Source organism: Myxocyprinus asiaticus, chromosome 9 (assembly GCF_019703515.2).
Source record: "Myxocyprinus asiaticus isolate MX2 ecotype Aquarium Trade chromosome 9, UBuf_Myxa_2, whole genome shotgun sequence".
NCBI classification, from domain to species: Eukaryota; Metazoa; Chordata; class Actinopteri; order Cypriniformes; family Catostomidae; genus Myxocyprinus; species Myxocyprinus asiaticus.
The window spans coordinates 52,383,396-52,398,981 of record NC_059352.1 but is presented as its reverse complement, the minus strand read 5'-3'; the positions used below and the strand labels follow the sequence as shown (position 1 = coordinate 52,398,981).

Below are 15,586 nucleotides of genomic sequence, written 5' to 3'. Positions count from 1 at the left end.
CATTTCAGTGACTTTCGGAAAACAATGCATTTGACATTTATTCTAAGCTATTTTTATGCAATTTGGGTAATTATAAGAGGACTATTTTAAAGTCTGTTATAAGTGTCACATTTCCTGCTGCCAGGTGGTGGTGCTATGACTATGACCCAAAATAGACAAATCCATGTGATTAGCCCCCAAAATCTCAAATTTTATCTAAATCACACATTGCACACAGAAGATATGAGACCCATCCTGTTTCCCATTTTTCACCATTAAATTAATGCCTCACAATTTCAACACCGTTCGATATATCAAAAATCCGTTCACAATTTAGCATCTTCAATGTCTTGGCATAATGTTGTCTAAATGTGGTGACAGTCTCATGAATCCCCTAGGAGGAGTATTTAAAAGTTCAGAGACTGCAATATTCAAATAATTCAAAATGGCCAACTTCCTGTTGGGCAGAGCTAATAACTATAATGATGAAAGTTGTCCGGCTTGATGAGAACTATATATATAGCAATTTTGGTGACTGTAGGTGAAAATGGGGATGCTACAGAGACCATCGTACACACCCATTTTAAGGCATGGCATAGGTTTGATGCGGCAGTGTAAATCGGCCTTAACCCGTGCTGCACGAGCTTGGTGCCACAGCTTATTGACCGTGCATGTCATCTTTTTAGAACGTTCATTTCTACGTGTCCAGTGTAGATGGTGTCAAGCTGTTGTGAAGCGACGTCGGCCGTGTCCATTGTAGACACGGTGTATATATTTCCTGTTGGACAAGCGCTGGTCTGCGACAATTTGCGGAGTTAACTGTAGTTTTCTGATTGGTGTTGGATTTTTAAAAACTGTCACGAATATACTGCGGTATAATCACAATCGCAGAATCTCTATCAGTTGAGTCATTTCTGTTGTCATACCACCCAGCCCTATCTGTCATCATTAATCACCAGTTCAGTCCCAGATATCTGCTGATGATTCTACAGCCTATGAGCCAAAAACGCCCCTAAACGCGCGCACACACACATCGAAATTGTTTCTCAGACGATATTTCTGCCCTTATATTCATGCGAGGATGACCACTTCAAGCTTGTTTTTGGTCTTTGGTTTTGGACTGTGTGTGTGAGTGTGTGTGTGTGACGGTGTTTGCATATTGGTCTTCAGCGTGTGAAAGAACCGTGTTGATGCCTGCCGGTGTTTTCCGTCTTCATGATTTCATTTATTGTGACATGTAGCATATGCATCTCTCTCTCTCTCTCTCTTTCTCTCTTACCCATAAACTCCGTCACTCCTCACAAGGTCTGACAACAACCAATCACAGGCTTCCTTTAATTTGATGCACTTTGGTGTACTTGTTCATGACAAACTGGATGGCTTTTTGAGTTTGACGTTTCTGATTGGGTGGATCGTTCTTAGTCTATTTCTGTCTCTCTTATTTCTTCTCCTGTTTTTGTGGTTTCATTGAATGTCGACTGGCTCTTTTTCTTTCCTGCATCCCTCTGTTTCTGAACACCCCCCTCTCGGTATGATGTGTTTTACGAGGGCGCGGGAGTAGGCTGCAGAGTATTTGGATTGGTCCATAGGCTGCATCTGATGCTTGCTGATTGGCTGATATGCTCATTTCTGGTTAATGAACTGTATTTGGCTGAATGTGATTTTGCTAAATGCTGTGCACAGTGTATTGATTTTGTCATGTGTGATCTCTCTGTTTATCTCTTTCTTCCATTTTAGCAATGGAATGTCCTGTTTTTCGTTTGCTTTTACACATTGATTTCTGGGTTTTTGTGTTGAATGTTTGAAAATCGGTGGGAGTTTTATGATGCATGAAGCAATCAATATAAGGGAATATCAATGAGTTCACAATTTCTGCTGTACCTGTAATAAGTTCCTTTTGTATGATTAAAGGATGTTTCTAGATACCAGTTTAAATCTTTAGTGTTTTGGTGATCTGTGAACTTTTAATATGTGATAAATTCTCGGCAGACTTTACATATTTAGTTGTGTTTGCAGAATTATCATTCACTGTAGGCTCTTGGAGTATATATGTAAGAATGCTTCATTTCCTTTGTTGCTAATCAGATTATCATTTTCTCTCTGATAAACAGGTCAATAACGCCACAGCTCGAGTGATGACAAATAAGAAGTTGGTTAGTCCGTATGCTAATGGAGAAGGTCTCACCACGCTGCCCTACGGTAAAATAACTTTTCTGCTTTTCTCTCTGTTTTGAAGCTTTAGTTTTTGTTCGTTCCTCACAGTTGTTATTGATGAAGTCAGGCAGGTGATCTGAACTTTGTGTTTTTTGGCTTTAGCTGGGTGGAAATTGAGTCCAATGGTGGGAGCCATGTATGGACCGGAGCTCTACGCAGGTGAGATGTTCTGCATGTGCTACAACGTCTGCTTTCTAACAATGCGTCTACACCGTACACATGCAGTGTGTTGAGATGTGACAAAACTAAACCCCCCCCATTATAGTCAGTGGAGCCATCTAAACTGCTAACGCCTGGTTTCTATTTTTACCTTGCTGCATAGATACTCCAGCCGCTTGATTCCTATGAAATGAATTTATTTACAAATATGTGTAATTTTTTTGTTTTAGAATATATTTAATTAACTTCTGACAATTACATCAAGGTCAGCTCATGATATTGTCTTTGGCCTTTTAATTTGGGTATGTTGTTTTCATGAAACTTTGTTTAAAACAAGTAAGAGTAAGTTGCATGGGAAAACGGACTTCCTGAAAACTTTTCACCACATTCAAAAATGTCGCGGACACCTCAGATTTTTTTTAGTGAATTCCAAACATTCGCAAACAGGGCGTACATGCACACGCATTCAAAATCCACGCCCATGAGAACACCTTGGACTGGGTTTCCCAAAGTTAAGTAAAACGTTATATGCAATCTCTACAGCATGTTTCCTAAAAGCATTGTTATCTACGTAACATAAGTCAAGTCATCAATAAAGGGACATTTAAAAAATTACATCTCGATCATTGGAAAGCCATTGTACACTATTGGTGGGAATAAAAAGTGTTGAAAAAAAAAATGCATTTAAAAGGTATAGGTATTTAGTATTTATTAATTTCTTGTAGAAAATCAACACACCTGCATCTTCCCACGACCTTCCCACGATTTTCCCCATGCCAAGCACTTTTGCAGAACAAACAAGACAAAATATGTAACCGTGTAGCAGTGTTGAGAATAAAAAAATATAAAGAAATAAAATGTAAAAAAAAAAAAAAAAGAAAACAATCATTTTTTTTCCCCTTTTATGTCCGTTAAGGTTAATTTAACCTATTCAAGTATTTAATTTTTTCATTTTATTTCACTTCTATCAAAATGTAGTCACAACTGTTTGCCTTGAACAACACAAAACATAAGAATGTCTCTTACGCAGGTGAAAATTTTGTTTGTACCCAACTAACATTTTGAAATGCAAAAACTTGAATGTGGCAATTTACATAAGAATATCTCTACGAAAATTTTACGCAAAAATTCACTTTGCTTGCGTTTCATGAATGAGGTCCATTTACATTTATTCATTTGGCAGATGCTTTTATCCAAAGTGACTTACAATAGAGGAATAATACATTCATCTTAAGGAGACAGCCTTACGAAAAGTGCTGCATTACAAAGTTTCAATTGCATCAGAATGGTAGTATCCAAGACAGACTATAGCGCAACAAGAAGGTATATAAAATTGTTTTTTATTTTTATGAGTGCATGGTTAAGTGCTCATGGAAAAGATGTGTTTTTAGCCGTTTTTTGAAGACAGAAAGTGAGTCAGCTTCACGGATGGAGTTGGGAAGATCATTCCACCAACGAGGTACAGTGAAACCAAAAGTCCAGGAAAGTGTTTTGATGCCTCTTTGTGTTGGCACAACAAGGCACTGCTCAATAGCCGACCGCAGGCTTCTGGTGGAAACGTAGCTCTGCAGAAATGATTTCTAGGTACGCTGGAGCAGACCCAGTGACTGAGGTGGAGTCTGTTTTAATATTGATAGGAGATGGGGGCCTGGGTATCTCAGCGAGTATTGACGCTGACTACCACACCTGGAGTCACAAGTTTGAATCCAGGGCGTGCTGAGTGACTCCAGCCAGGTCTCCTAAGCAACCAAATTGGCCCGGTTGCTAGGGAGGGTAGAGTCACATGGGGTAACCTCCTTGTGGTCGCTATAATGTGGTTTTCGCTTTCAGCGGGGCGCGTGGTGAGTTGTGCGTGGATGCCGCAGAGAATAGTATGAAGCCTCCTCCACACGTGCTACATCTCCGCAGTAACGCACTCAACAAGCCACGTGATAAGATGCGCGGAGGCAACTAAGATTCGTCCTCCACCACCCGGATTGAGGCGAGTCACTACGCCACCACAAGGACTTGTGCAATTGGGCAATCCAAATTGGGGAGGAAAAAAAATATATATATATAAATATATGGGAGAGAAATGTTGAATTGAACGAAGTAGTGATCAGTGACATTTAAAGGAGATTTACATTTATGTGTACAATTATTTTGCGACTTTAACCTGGGATTGTGTTGGAAGTATTTTTATTTTACTGTTACTCAAGCCTTGAACTCACAGATCATTGGTTCTGAAATGACGTGCTGCTTTGCCATTGCAGCGTGATGCATCATCGGACGCTTCCAGTGTAGTTGTCAGAACATGTTATGTATATAAATGATTGACAAGCCGAGCCTTTCTGGAATGCATGATTGATTACATCTGTTTGTGTAGTTCCAGGGTTTCCGTACCCCACCGCTGCTGCTGCAGCTGCTGCAACTACAGCTGCGACCTTCAGAGGGGCGCATCTGCGGGGTCGCGGGCGGCCCGTGTACGGAGCTGTGCGCGCCGCTGTTCCTCAGCCTGCCATACCGACCTATCCCGGGTAACACACGTGTACACACACACATACACGCACATGCACATATATTTGCAGCACATTTGGTTTTTCTCAAATTTTCTGCATGCTGCATGAACGTGTGCTGCTTCTGCCATGCTGCTCAGAATGAGGATGAGCCGATATAAATATGTAATCAGAGTCACTCAAATGACACACAAAAATGCCATTTTCTCTCAACATATGACCATTTCCTGAGCAATGTAGTTTGTATGCATTAGAATTGAATGGCTCAAGTGCATGTCATGGCAAATTTAAATGTGTAAATGATTCTGAAAGGGATAAAAGTGGCATTTTTTTCTGTTCTGTTTTATGAGTGCACTGCATGTGTGTGAATTAATGTTTTCACTTTCTCTTTTTCGTGGTCTTCATCTATCCTACCATCTTTTTTTCTTTCCTTCAATGGCCACATGGTGGCACTCTATCCTTGTTTTTATTTTCAATCTTATTTTCCTCCATCTTCTTTTTTTTTTTTCCCTGCACTTTTTGTTCTGTCGTTTTGCTTTTTTTCTCTCTCTCAGTGTGGTGTACCAGGATGGGTTTTATGGAGCTGCAGAGCTGTATGTAAGTATGACACTTCCTGTCACTTCTGTTCATTTCCTCTCTCTTTCCTCCTCTTTCCGAGTGCTTTGCCGCATGAAAAGTGTAGCAGCACAGAGCCGTTTCATTCTGAAGACATACTTAAACATCACAGTACAGATGTGAAGTCTTATTAATCTCATTAACATGATACCATTGAATCAATTTAATGAATCACTTGATTTTTGTTTGACAGATTCAAACGGCTCTGTGTGCAAGAGTGTGTGCTGTTGTGTGAAGTCAAGTGTCTCAGAGTGTGTGTGTGTGTGTGTGTGTGTGTCCAGGTTGACGATAGCTTTTTCTGTTTTCTCTGTAGAATAGTGTTTCAGGACACACTCGTTAGTGGCAGAATGCCTCAGGTAGGCTCACAGATGGATAGTGTGCATCTCTCCTTCTGATTAATACATTTGTTTGATATTGATCGTGTGAGATTGCAATATCTGTTTCCCTACTAACTCACAGTAATCTGACAGGAGTGAGGGCATGGAAGGGGGAGAAAGAAATTCTGCTTGAATTCTGCACATTTCCCCTCTAAACCATCTAATGCAATTTAGCGCATGCACAATTTGGCAGCAGTATCAAACCTTACTGAAGCTACTCCTAATAGAGAATATATAATCAAAGAGTGGTAGATTATTTACACTTCTGAGAATGTAAATTGAGTGCGTTTACGTGCACAATCTTAATGCACATAAACAAGCACGAGTGTTTGTTCATTATTGTGCCTGAAACGGGTCTAAGATAAACGTCATTGGCACACCTACATTTTTGTCTGTTTGGCTTTGCATGTAAACACCTTTACCAGCACTCTGTCATCTTAGATTTGTCATCAAGAAAAACCTGATGATTTAAAGTCTCATGTAGGGATGGGCGATACTGTATAATAATAATGATATACATCACAATCAGTGTTTGACAAGTTACTCAAAAGTAATCCACTACAAATGAATAATTCTGTTATCAGATTACACTACTCATTACTCTTCAGTATATGGAATGGTTAACCACATTACAAACTACTTTTACTTTTAAGTTACTTAAACACTTAACAGTTTTTCTATTTAACGAATCCAAAGTAATGTTTATAATTCCTCCCTTGTTCATTGTTCATCATGAGTGTTGATCATACACTCGGCACCACACATTACAATGATTGTTGGGGGAACACACCCTTGAGCTGTCACAAACGTGATGTACAAATGAACAATTCGTGTAGTAATATTTTAGAAACTTACGCAACCTAAGTAGTGTATCTAAACATAATTAACTTCATTGAAAGTTGCTACAAGACTTTAAATATTTAATGAGTTACACTACTTTCTGACTAAAACGTAATTACAGTAATTTGTAATCAGATTACACCCAACACTGATCACGATATACACATTTTAATAATGAAAGTTACTTTTTTATGTAAAATAATGTTTTTTATTTGCACAGTCTTCTACATTGAAACTACTTTATCAGGGATGTACTAATTATTAAAAATAATATTTTATCTATTTAATCTCCTCCCCATCAGTGTCAGAAATTAACTTTTACATTAAAATTCAATATTTGCCCCCTGGATTAGATTTCAGGGGCATTTATGTACATTTATCAGGGCATATTATTTCTAATTCATTTATATTTATGCCATAATATGTATAATAGAATATTTCAAGAAATATATCAGATGTTTTGAATAATAAAAAAACGGAATAATTCCTTGTGAAGGCATTTTTGCATCCAAGCCTCACTAAATTTCTGAACCTGCTCAGCATCGTTTTACAATCCAAGTAAAAATTCAGTTTCTCTCTTTTGATTTTTACATGTGTTTTTTTTATTATGAATTAACCCATGCATCAGGCATTATTTAAAAGGATTTTAACATTCAGTGTGGCAACATTTTGCATATTCATAGATGATATTTGACCATTTATTCCGGTGACACATTTCTACCAGTTTATTGTTTTAGCCGGTAAATCGGCCACACTTCGTCTCATGTAATCCTGGTTTTCTTGCGTTGTGTGCTTATTTTTTATATTTACCCGCAGTATGTTGTTCGTGTAAACGCACTCAATGTCCTAATAGCTCCCTGCAGGTACTTTTTTTTGTGCATTACCAATAGTTCTCAGGACTCGGGATGTTTTGGGTTTTGTCAGAGTGGATCTGATTCTGTCCCCTTCCCAGAGTCTCCCTGAGTCCCTGTCTCTCTCTACGGCATGTTAACTTGATCTGTGTTGGCATGCAGTCACACTTAATTCCCTTGTAGATCTCTCTCCCTGTCTGTCTGTCTGTCTCTCTCTTGCTCTGTCTCCCTGTCTCTCTCTCGCTCTGTCTCCCTGTCTCTCTCTCGCTCTGTCTCCCTGTCTCTCTCTCGCTCTGTCTCCCTGTCTCTCTCTCGCTCTGTCTCCCTGTCTCTCTCTCGCTCTATCTCCCTGTCTCTCTCTCGCTCTATCTCCCTGTCTCTCTCTCGCTCTCTCTCCCTGTCTCTCTCTCGCTCTCTCTCCCTGTCTCTCTCTCGCTCTCTCTCCCTGTCTCTCTCTCGCTCTCTCTCTCTCACTGTCTCTTGCTCTCTCTCTCTCTCTCACTGTCTCTCGCTCACTGTCTCTCTCTCGCTCTCTGTCTCTCTCTCTCCCTGTCTCTCTTACTGTCTCTGTCTCTCTCGCTCACTGTCTGTCTCTCTCTCCCTGTCTTTCTCTCTCTCTCTCCCTGTCTCTGTCTCTCTCTCCCTGTCTCTGTCTCTCGCTCACTGTCTCTGTCTCTCGCTCACTGTCTCTCTCTCCCTGTCTCTGTCTCTCTCTCCCTGTCTCTGTCTCTCGCTCACTGTCTCTGTCTCTCGCTCACTGTCTCTCTCTCCCTGTCTCTCTCTCTCTCTTTCCCTGTCTCTGTCTCTCGCTCACTGTCTCTGTCTCTCGCTCACTGTCTCTCTCTCCCTGTCTCTCTCTCTCTCTTTCCCTGTCTCTCTCTCTCTCTTTCCCTGTCTCTCTCATTCTCTCCCTGTCTCTCTCACTCTCTCCCTGTCTCTCTCTCGCTCACTGTCCGTCTCTCTCTCACTGTCTCTGTCTCTCTCTATTTGTGTCTCTCTCTCTCTCTCCGTCTCTGTCTGTCTCTCTCACTGTTTCTCTCTCTCTCGCTCACTGTCTGTCTCTCTCTTTCCCTGTCTCTCTCTCGCTCACTGTCTGTCTCTCTCTCTCTTTCCCTGTCTCTCTCTCTCACTGTCTCTGTCTCTCTTGCTCACTGTCTGTCTCTCTCTCTCTCTCTCTGTGTGTGTGTCTCTCTCTCTCTCTCACCACCTCACTGTTCTCTTTTTTTTTTTCCCTTTTCATTTTAACTCGCTTCACTTCACCTGTCCCTCTTTCAGTCTCTCTCTGTCTCACTCTCTCTCTTACCTCGCTCTTCTGATTTTTATTTTACCTTTTCATTTTAACTCACCTGCTTCACTTCACCTCTGTCTCTGTCTGTCTCTCTCACTGTCTCTCTCTCGCTCTTACCTCCACTCTTCTCCTTTTTTACCTTTTCATTTTAACTCACCTGCTTCTTCTATCTCTCTCTCTCTCTCTCTCTGTCTCTGTCTTGCCTCCCTCCTCCGCTGCGTTCTTGCAGGAGTGTGAGGTATCGTGGGAGAGTTTCCCGATTGGCCGTAGGGTAGAATGCTGAGGAGAGAATGGCGGATATGGCTTGTTATTTTGTTCAGTTTGGGGTGCATGCTGTCTGTGTGGTTGTGTGGATGTTCTCCTAATCTCACTATCTGTCTGTCTGTATATGGCACCAGTAATCGATTTGATCACCCCTGGTTGCGTGTAGCTGTGCATTTGGGGGTGAAGTTGACACTGACGCTAAAGCACTCACGATCCCCATCTCTGCTTGTGTCTCCCTCTTTGACAAACAACAATTAAAAGCTACAATTAATCATTAAAGGAAATACTCATGATTGCGCATTGTTTGCCAGTGAGGAAGATTCACAGTGCGGAACAGAACTACATGCGGTTCTCAGAATGCGGTTTACTTTGACTGAACATCAGTGGCAGATTGCTTGTTAATGAATTTTAGATTTGCTTCTCTTGTACGTTTTCATATCTATTTTTCCCTGCTAACTCATCACTTTATTTGCTGTGTATTACTGGTGCTAATTTTGAATACTTCTGTGTGCCTCTCTTTGTAGAGTGGCTATGCTGCTTATCGTTACACTCAGCCGGCAGCAGTAGCAGGACCAACAGCGGCAGCGGCAGCAGCGGCAGCTGCCTACAGCGACAGGTTAGAAAAATACTCTTCGCAATTACACAAATGCATTGCAAGCTTGCAGCTCTGATTAACGTGCTTGACGTGTGTTCAGTGTTAATCTCGTCAAATAAATTACTGACGACAAATGTTTGTTGACTAATGTTTTTTTATTTTTGCCAACAAAAACGAAGATGAGACAAGAAGTTGATGAAAAAAGATGGCAAAATATCAACCATGCACTGAAATCTGTCCATTCTCTGTTGATCTCTCTCATCAACAAGACATTTCCATAAACAGAACTGCCGCTCACTGGATGTTTTTATGTTTTTGGCACCATTCTGAGTAAATTCTAGAGACTGTTGTGTGTGAAAATCCCAGAAATACTCAAACCAGCCCATCTGGCACCAACAATCATGTCATGCTCCAAATCATTGAGATCACATTTTTCCCCATTCTGATGGTTGATGTGAACATTAACTGAAGCTCCTGACCCGTATCTGCATGATTTTATGCACTGCTGCCACACGATTGGCTGATTAGATAATCACATGGATGATTGTTGGTGCCAGATGGGCTGGTTTGAGTATTTCTGGGATTTTCACACACAACAGTCTCTAGAATTTACTCAGAATGGTGCCAAAAACAAAAAACATCCAGTGAGCGGCAGTTCTGTGGACGGAAATGACTTGTTGATGAGAGAGATCAACAGAGAATGGCCAGACTGGTTTGAACTGACAAAGTCTACAGTAACTCGGATAACCGCTCTGTACAATTGTGTTGAATATCATGTCTGAATGCTGTTCTGAGATGCGGGTTGGCACTTTTTTGGCGGCACAAGGGGGACCTACACAATATTAGACAGGTGCTTTTAATGTTGTGGCTGATCGGTGTATGTGACATTAATCAGCTATATCCATAACATAAACATCATATTACAACATACATCTGCACAGACAATGAAGACACTGAACAGGTGAATTTGAATGAAGTTCAGCACTAGTCAGAATGCTCAACTTGCGTTGAGAATACACAGTTTAACAGAGTAACTTCTAAAAGTAACTCGTACTTTAGTATATTCATTATATGCTATTATTTCAGGAGCTCAGCTTTTGTAATCTGACATATAAATATATTTAATATTCATGTTTAAAAAAAGTAGTTTATACATTTATTCAAAATATTTTAAGATTTATTTCGTCACAGTTTGATATGTTTGTCATTTTGCACATGATCGTCAACTACTGTTATTTTTGTCGACTAAAATTAGTCAGAGTAAAGTTGACTAAAATAAATTGATATGACATGATATGATAAAATGTTGACTACATTTAAAGGACATTCTTGTCAAAAGCTTAAAAATTTGAACTAAAATTAAAATCATTTTGAAAATAACTGCGTTCTTGAGTTACTGTTAATTATATTGGGGACCTTCTAACTAGGTAAATTATGAAAATATAAAAAAATGTATGGTTTATTGGCTGCATTTTAGCTTTTTAAAAATGACAAACTCCATGTATTCCATCAGTAAATATGTTATATTGCATATATTAATTGATTTGTTGAATACATGCTAAAAATCGGAACTGTCTCTTTAAGAAAACGGCGCTTCTGTAAAGAGCGTCTGTAAATGTGCGCATATTAACGAGAGAGGACTCGAATGGCTTCTTTACTGCATCCGTGCTATGTGAGATTTGAATTAAATGTTTCTATTTTTGTTGTTTTTGATGAACAACTGACTGTAAAGAACAGAAAGGATATTAAGAGACATTATTCAATGGTAAATGGATTGTGTGGATCTCGTCTTTCGACACACGTTATACAGAACGAGTCAAACCAAACTTTTACTCTCAACACGGCAGTGAACTTCTTCCTCACAATACTACACAATCACGGATGAGGGAAATCGTAACATTTACCAGCCAGTGGCTAATAACAGACATTTTTAGTCGCATAGCGCAAATTTGGTCGCATGTGATTTACACGTATTGTCGCGGGTTGCCGCATAGAGTAAAGGATCGATCTTGGGATTCATCGATTTGGGATATCGTTCAAATGAATTCATCTAAAAATGTATATTTGTATCCAGTCCTACTCAAAGGGCGACAGTTTCCTTAATATCTGTGACATTACACCAGATGTGTTATTATTCAGGTAACTTGCTCAGTAAAAGTAGTAGACCGTTTACTCTTATGCGGCTGTAGCCCCAACACTGCATACTTGTGTTGTACTATAAATTGTACTTTGGCACATTTTATAAGTACAACGCATGGTTTTAAGCTTGCGTAGCTAGAAGCGTCTGCTTTCATATACTTGCACAGAGCAGGCTGCTGGCCTAACAAGATGACGAGAGGACCGTTTTTGTGGTCATATTTGTGTTAATGACGTATTATTGGAAAAACTGTTATGTTTGTCTTTTGCGGCCATAGCGGGTTTAAGTTTAAACCTAAAAAATGTTTGTGGCCTGTTCTCATCAATGCTTAGCATCTATTTTCATAAATGCATCTGTCTAACGAACTCACTGAGTACTTCAATAAAGGCATTTCCATTCTGATTTGTGGATCTCGTTTGTCTAGCTACGGTCGTGTGTATGCAGCGGATCCTTACGCGGCTGCACTAGCGGCTCCGGCAGCGGCGGCGGCAGCGTATGGAGTGGGAGCGATGGTAAGCCACGCCTCTTTCTTTCTGTCCTGCTCCGTAGAACCAATCAGTTGCTTGCGAAAACACACCAATGCTCACTTACAGGCTTCTAACCGATATTTATGTTCCACAGGCGACGCTCTACAGAGGAGGATACAGCCGGTTTTCGCCATATTAAACACCTCAAGAACACTTCCAGATTTTCAGTCTCTCTGATACTTCAACAGCTGGTGACCTCGGAGGGAAAATTCAAATCACACTTTTGGACAAACAAAATGCGAAACATGTCTGTTACGATTGAAACTTTGAACAAGGAATGCAACTATAAATCAACACATCAAAGAAAGTGGATTTTTAAAAAGGAAACACGATAACGTCGAACACTAAATGGTAACTGAGATATCTGACTGAAACTGCTTGACTGATGAACTCAAATCATTTCTTCCTTCGGCTCGTCTCTCAGCACATATGCATGCAGTAATGGCTTTAGACTGCCTCTAGTGGCCATTGAACTACATGTGCACAGAGTGTCAGGACTGCAGTGAACAAATTTATACGTCACCCGTCACTGTTTCACACTACAATAATTATCAATATTCTTTAAGAAACGCAAGAGACATTCATCTGGGCGCTCTTGTCTCTGGTTTAAGGATCATCTTGAAATGCGTGGATCCCATCGGTTCTGTGCGGGAGGACGATGCTATTATCCCAAACATGGCAACATGATGAGAAATAAGCATCATAGTCTTTCTTTCTCCAAGAAGATCTTTGATGAAAGGAAACACTAACATCTGTTACAAATCACAGAACTTTGATGCACACAAACGGGACGATGTGTCATATTATTCCGTCTTTGCTGAAAGCTTTGTGTTCTTTAAACAGTACCTCCATTCAGACCATTTTGAAAAGGCATACCTTTAAAATTAAATAGTCATTATATGCAAGTAAAACTAGAATAGACAAAATTTTACCAAACATTATTATTATTATTATTAATTATTATTATTATTATCGTCATTAGTTTCTCAAGGTTATGTGTGTTGGCTTTGAAGGGGAAGAACACATCCTGAACCCACATGAATAAACAAAAGCCGCCAACACCGACGTAATGATTATAGCAAGTATTTAAATTATGCTAAGAAAATATTTACAATTGTTTTTTGTTTTTTTTGTCCGTTTTTGGGATTGAAGAGCCCTTTTCGTCAAATACCGACACAAGCTTATTAGCATAGTTTTGTAAAATATGCAATTTTCGGCCCAAATTTCAAAGAGATGGTGGATCATTAAAGAACTACATAGTTGTTTTTTTTTCGTGGTCTTTGCAGAGTGTGTCCTCTCCCTTCAGTATATTGGTGTTTTTGCTTTTTGGTTCCAAAGATAAGTCGAGCACATTCTGGATTGTGTGTAAACGTATGTGTAATTCTATTGTTTGGATTATTTTTTGTATCAATTGCTTTTTGATATTGTTTGAAGTGGATTGAAAAAGGCTGGATATGGAACGGCAACATCATCTTATAGCAGTCCAAGAAGGCCGCCTGGTCACATGACCAGTTTCTTTATCTGTGAAAAAACACATGTATTTCATGTTTTTGGCAGGACATCCATTTCAGTAGATAGAAAGTTCTAGGTGTAAGTGTAACCTGGTCAAGGACTGAAAACATTTGGCCATTTTAGAGTTTCAAAATTTTCCGTTGACAAAGAATCTGAAACGTTGTACTGGGCCTCAATCTAACCACAACACTAAACCAGACTGCGTTTGTGTTTGTTTTGCTTTTCGTTTATGTTCAAGAGGTACTTTGCAGTCTATGCATACATTTTCCACAGTATTATATGAGATTGAAATGTCTCCGTACCTAAATTCTGGCTTTTAAAGATGCTTTTGAAAAAGACACTTCAGATTTGCTTGTATCTCTTCTGTCTTTTGTCCATTTTCCCCTGTTGCAGCTGAATGGTTGGTGCCGTTACAGATAACTTGGACTTCTTCACCATGAAGAGAAGGAATTCTTGAGTGACATTTTGTCTCCTGAGGATGGAGTGAAACGGTTGAAATCCCCTCCATTCGTGCAGTAAAGGATTAAAAATGCTGTCTCTTTATTTTCCATTCTTGCACCTTATGAATATGATACCTGTTCCACATACTCCCCTTTGGTTTCCAGTGTAACCGTGTTTTTGAGTTGAACTCTTTCTCTCTCTACATATTCTGATTCCATTTGTGATGTAATTTGTATCTGAATGTCCATATAAACTTTTTTTTTTAAACAATCACGAGTCTTTGATTTTTAGTTTATTTCCCATTTGAATGCTAGTTTAACTCTTGTGCATCAATTTAAATAAGTTACTCAGAGGCCCTTAGAGGACAAAAATGTCAGCGTCAGAAAACTGCCATAATATTATATATTAATATTATTTTCCACTTTCAGTGAGTTAATTTTTTAACCAACATCAGTCCTGATCATAACTACCAAATATTCATTTTCAGGATTTTAACCTATGTGAACTAATTTAAGCAAAGTGATATCCGGGGGGGCACATCAACAGGTTAAATGCCAGTTTGTTTACATAATGCCACTGTTGTTTTTTACACATACTCACAAATTTCTCAATACACACATACAAAACACACACTGACATCCATACCAACACACACAATTTTAGCTGCATCATTTATTCAGTTGTCCTGCAGTGCTCTATAATACAGCAAACAGAAAATAGGGGAAAAGCTTGTATTTGCTCCATAGGCTAAACATGAGAGAAATGGCGCCATCTGGTGGAAAATATTAAAAATGTAAATTTTGAAGCCAGGGCTCTGGAATGAAAGCATAATATCATAGAATTCATGATTTTATGCTTTAATGACACTGGGGTCAAATATTGCAGTTGCCCTAACCCTTTGTCCTGAAGGTCCTAAGTGTAACTATTTTGTGTACACAGTGTATTATATATAGATGTATTAAAGGAACTGAGGCTGAAATATCAAAATAACCCCAAAAATACACACCTTTGGCAAAATTTATGCTGTTGGCATTAACACAGCCAAAATGATCGAAAAAACAAATGAAAAGGATAAAAATGCCCCGAAGGTCACACAAGGGTTAAAGGTCATAAGGAGACATTATCAATTGATTTCAGGTGAATAATGTCAAAGAATTGAATTGACCTAACTGTACTGACCTCATTGATGAAAAGGCACATTGTAATGGAATGGAAGGGCAGCGGGGGCCTTTACTATGAAATTACACATCGCTTAATATATTTACTGTTCATTCTCATTCTTGGCATGTTTA

General features: G+C 39.4%; 1 protein-coding gene across 7 annotated transcripts in view; it reads left to right on the top strand.

Annotated features, from left to right (window-relative positions):
* rbfox2 (RNA binding fox-1 homolog 2) overlaps positions 1 to 14,561 on the top strand; it is a 49,875-nt gene extending 35,314 nt beyond the window's left edge. For 4 of the 7 annotated variants that reach the window (XM_051706949.1, XM_051706946.1, XM_051706950.1 and 1 more), the window contains 7 exons: positions 2,091 to 2,178; positions 2,296 to 2,352; positions 4,718 to 4,868; positions 5,402 to 5,444; positions 9,607 to 9,698; positions 12,239 to 12,326; positions 12,436 to 14,561. In XM_051706949.1, the coding sequence (XP_051562909.1) occupies positions 2,091 to 2,178; positions 2,296 to 2,352; positions 4,718 to 4,868; positions 5,402 to 5,444; positions 9,607 to 9,698; positions 12,239 to 12,326; positions 12,436 to 12,480 (564 nt within the window). In that variant the 3' untranslated portion in view covers positions 12,481 to 14,561. Of the gene's footprint in view, positions 1 to 2,090; positions 2,179 to 2,295; positions 2,353 to 4,717; positions 4,869 to 5,401; positions 5,445 to 5,775; positions 5,819 to 9,606; positions 9,699 to 12,238; positions 12,327 to 12,435 lie in introns of those variants that run through there. The other 3 variants (XR_007898163.1, XM_051706947.1, XR_007898164.1) reach the window with 3 other exon arrangements.
* The last annotated feature ends 1,025 nt before the right edge of the window (positions 14,562 to 15,586 follow it).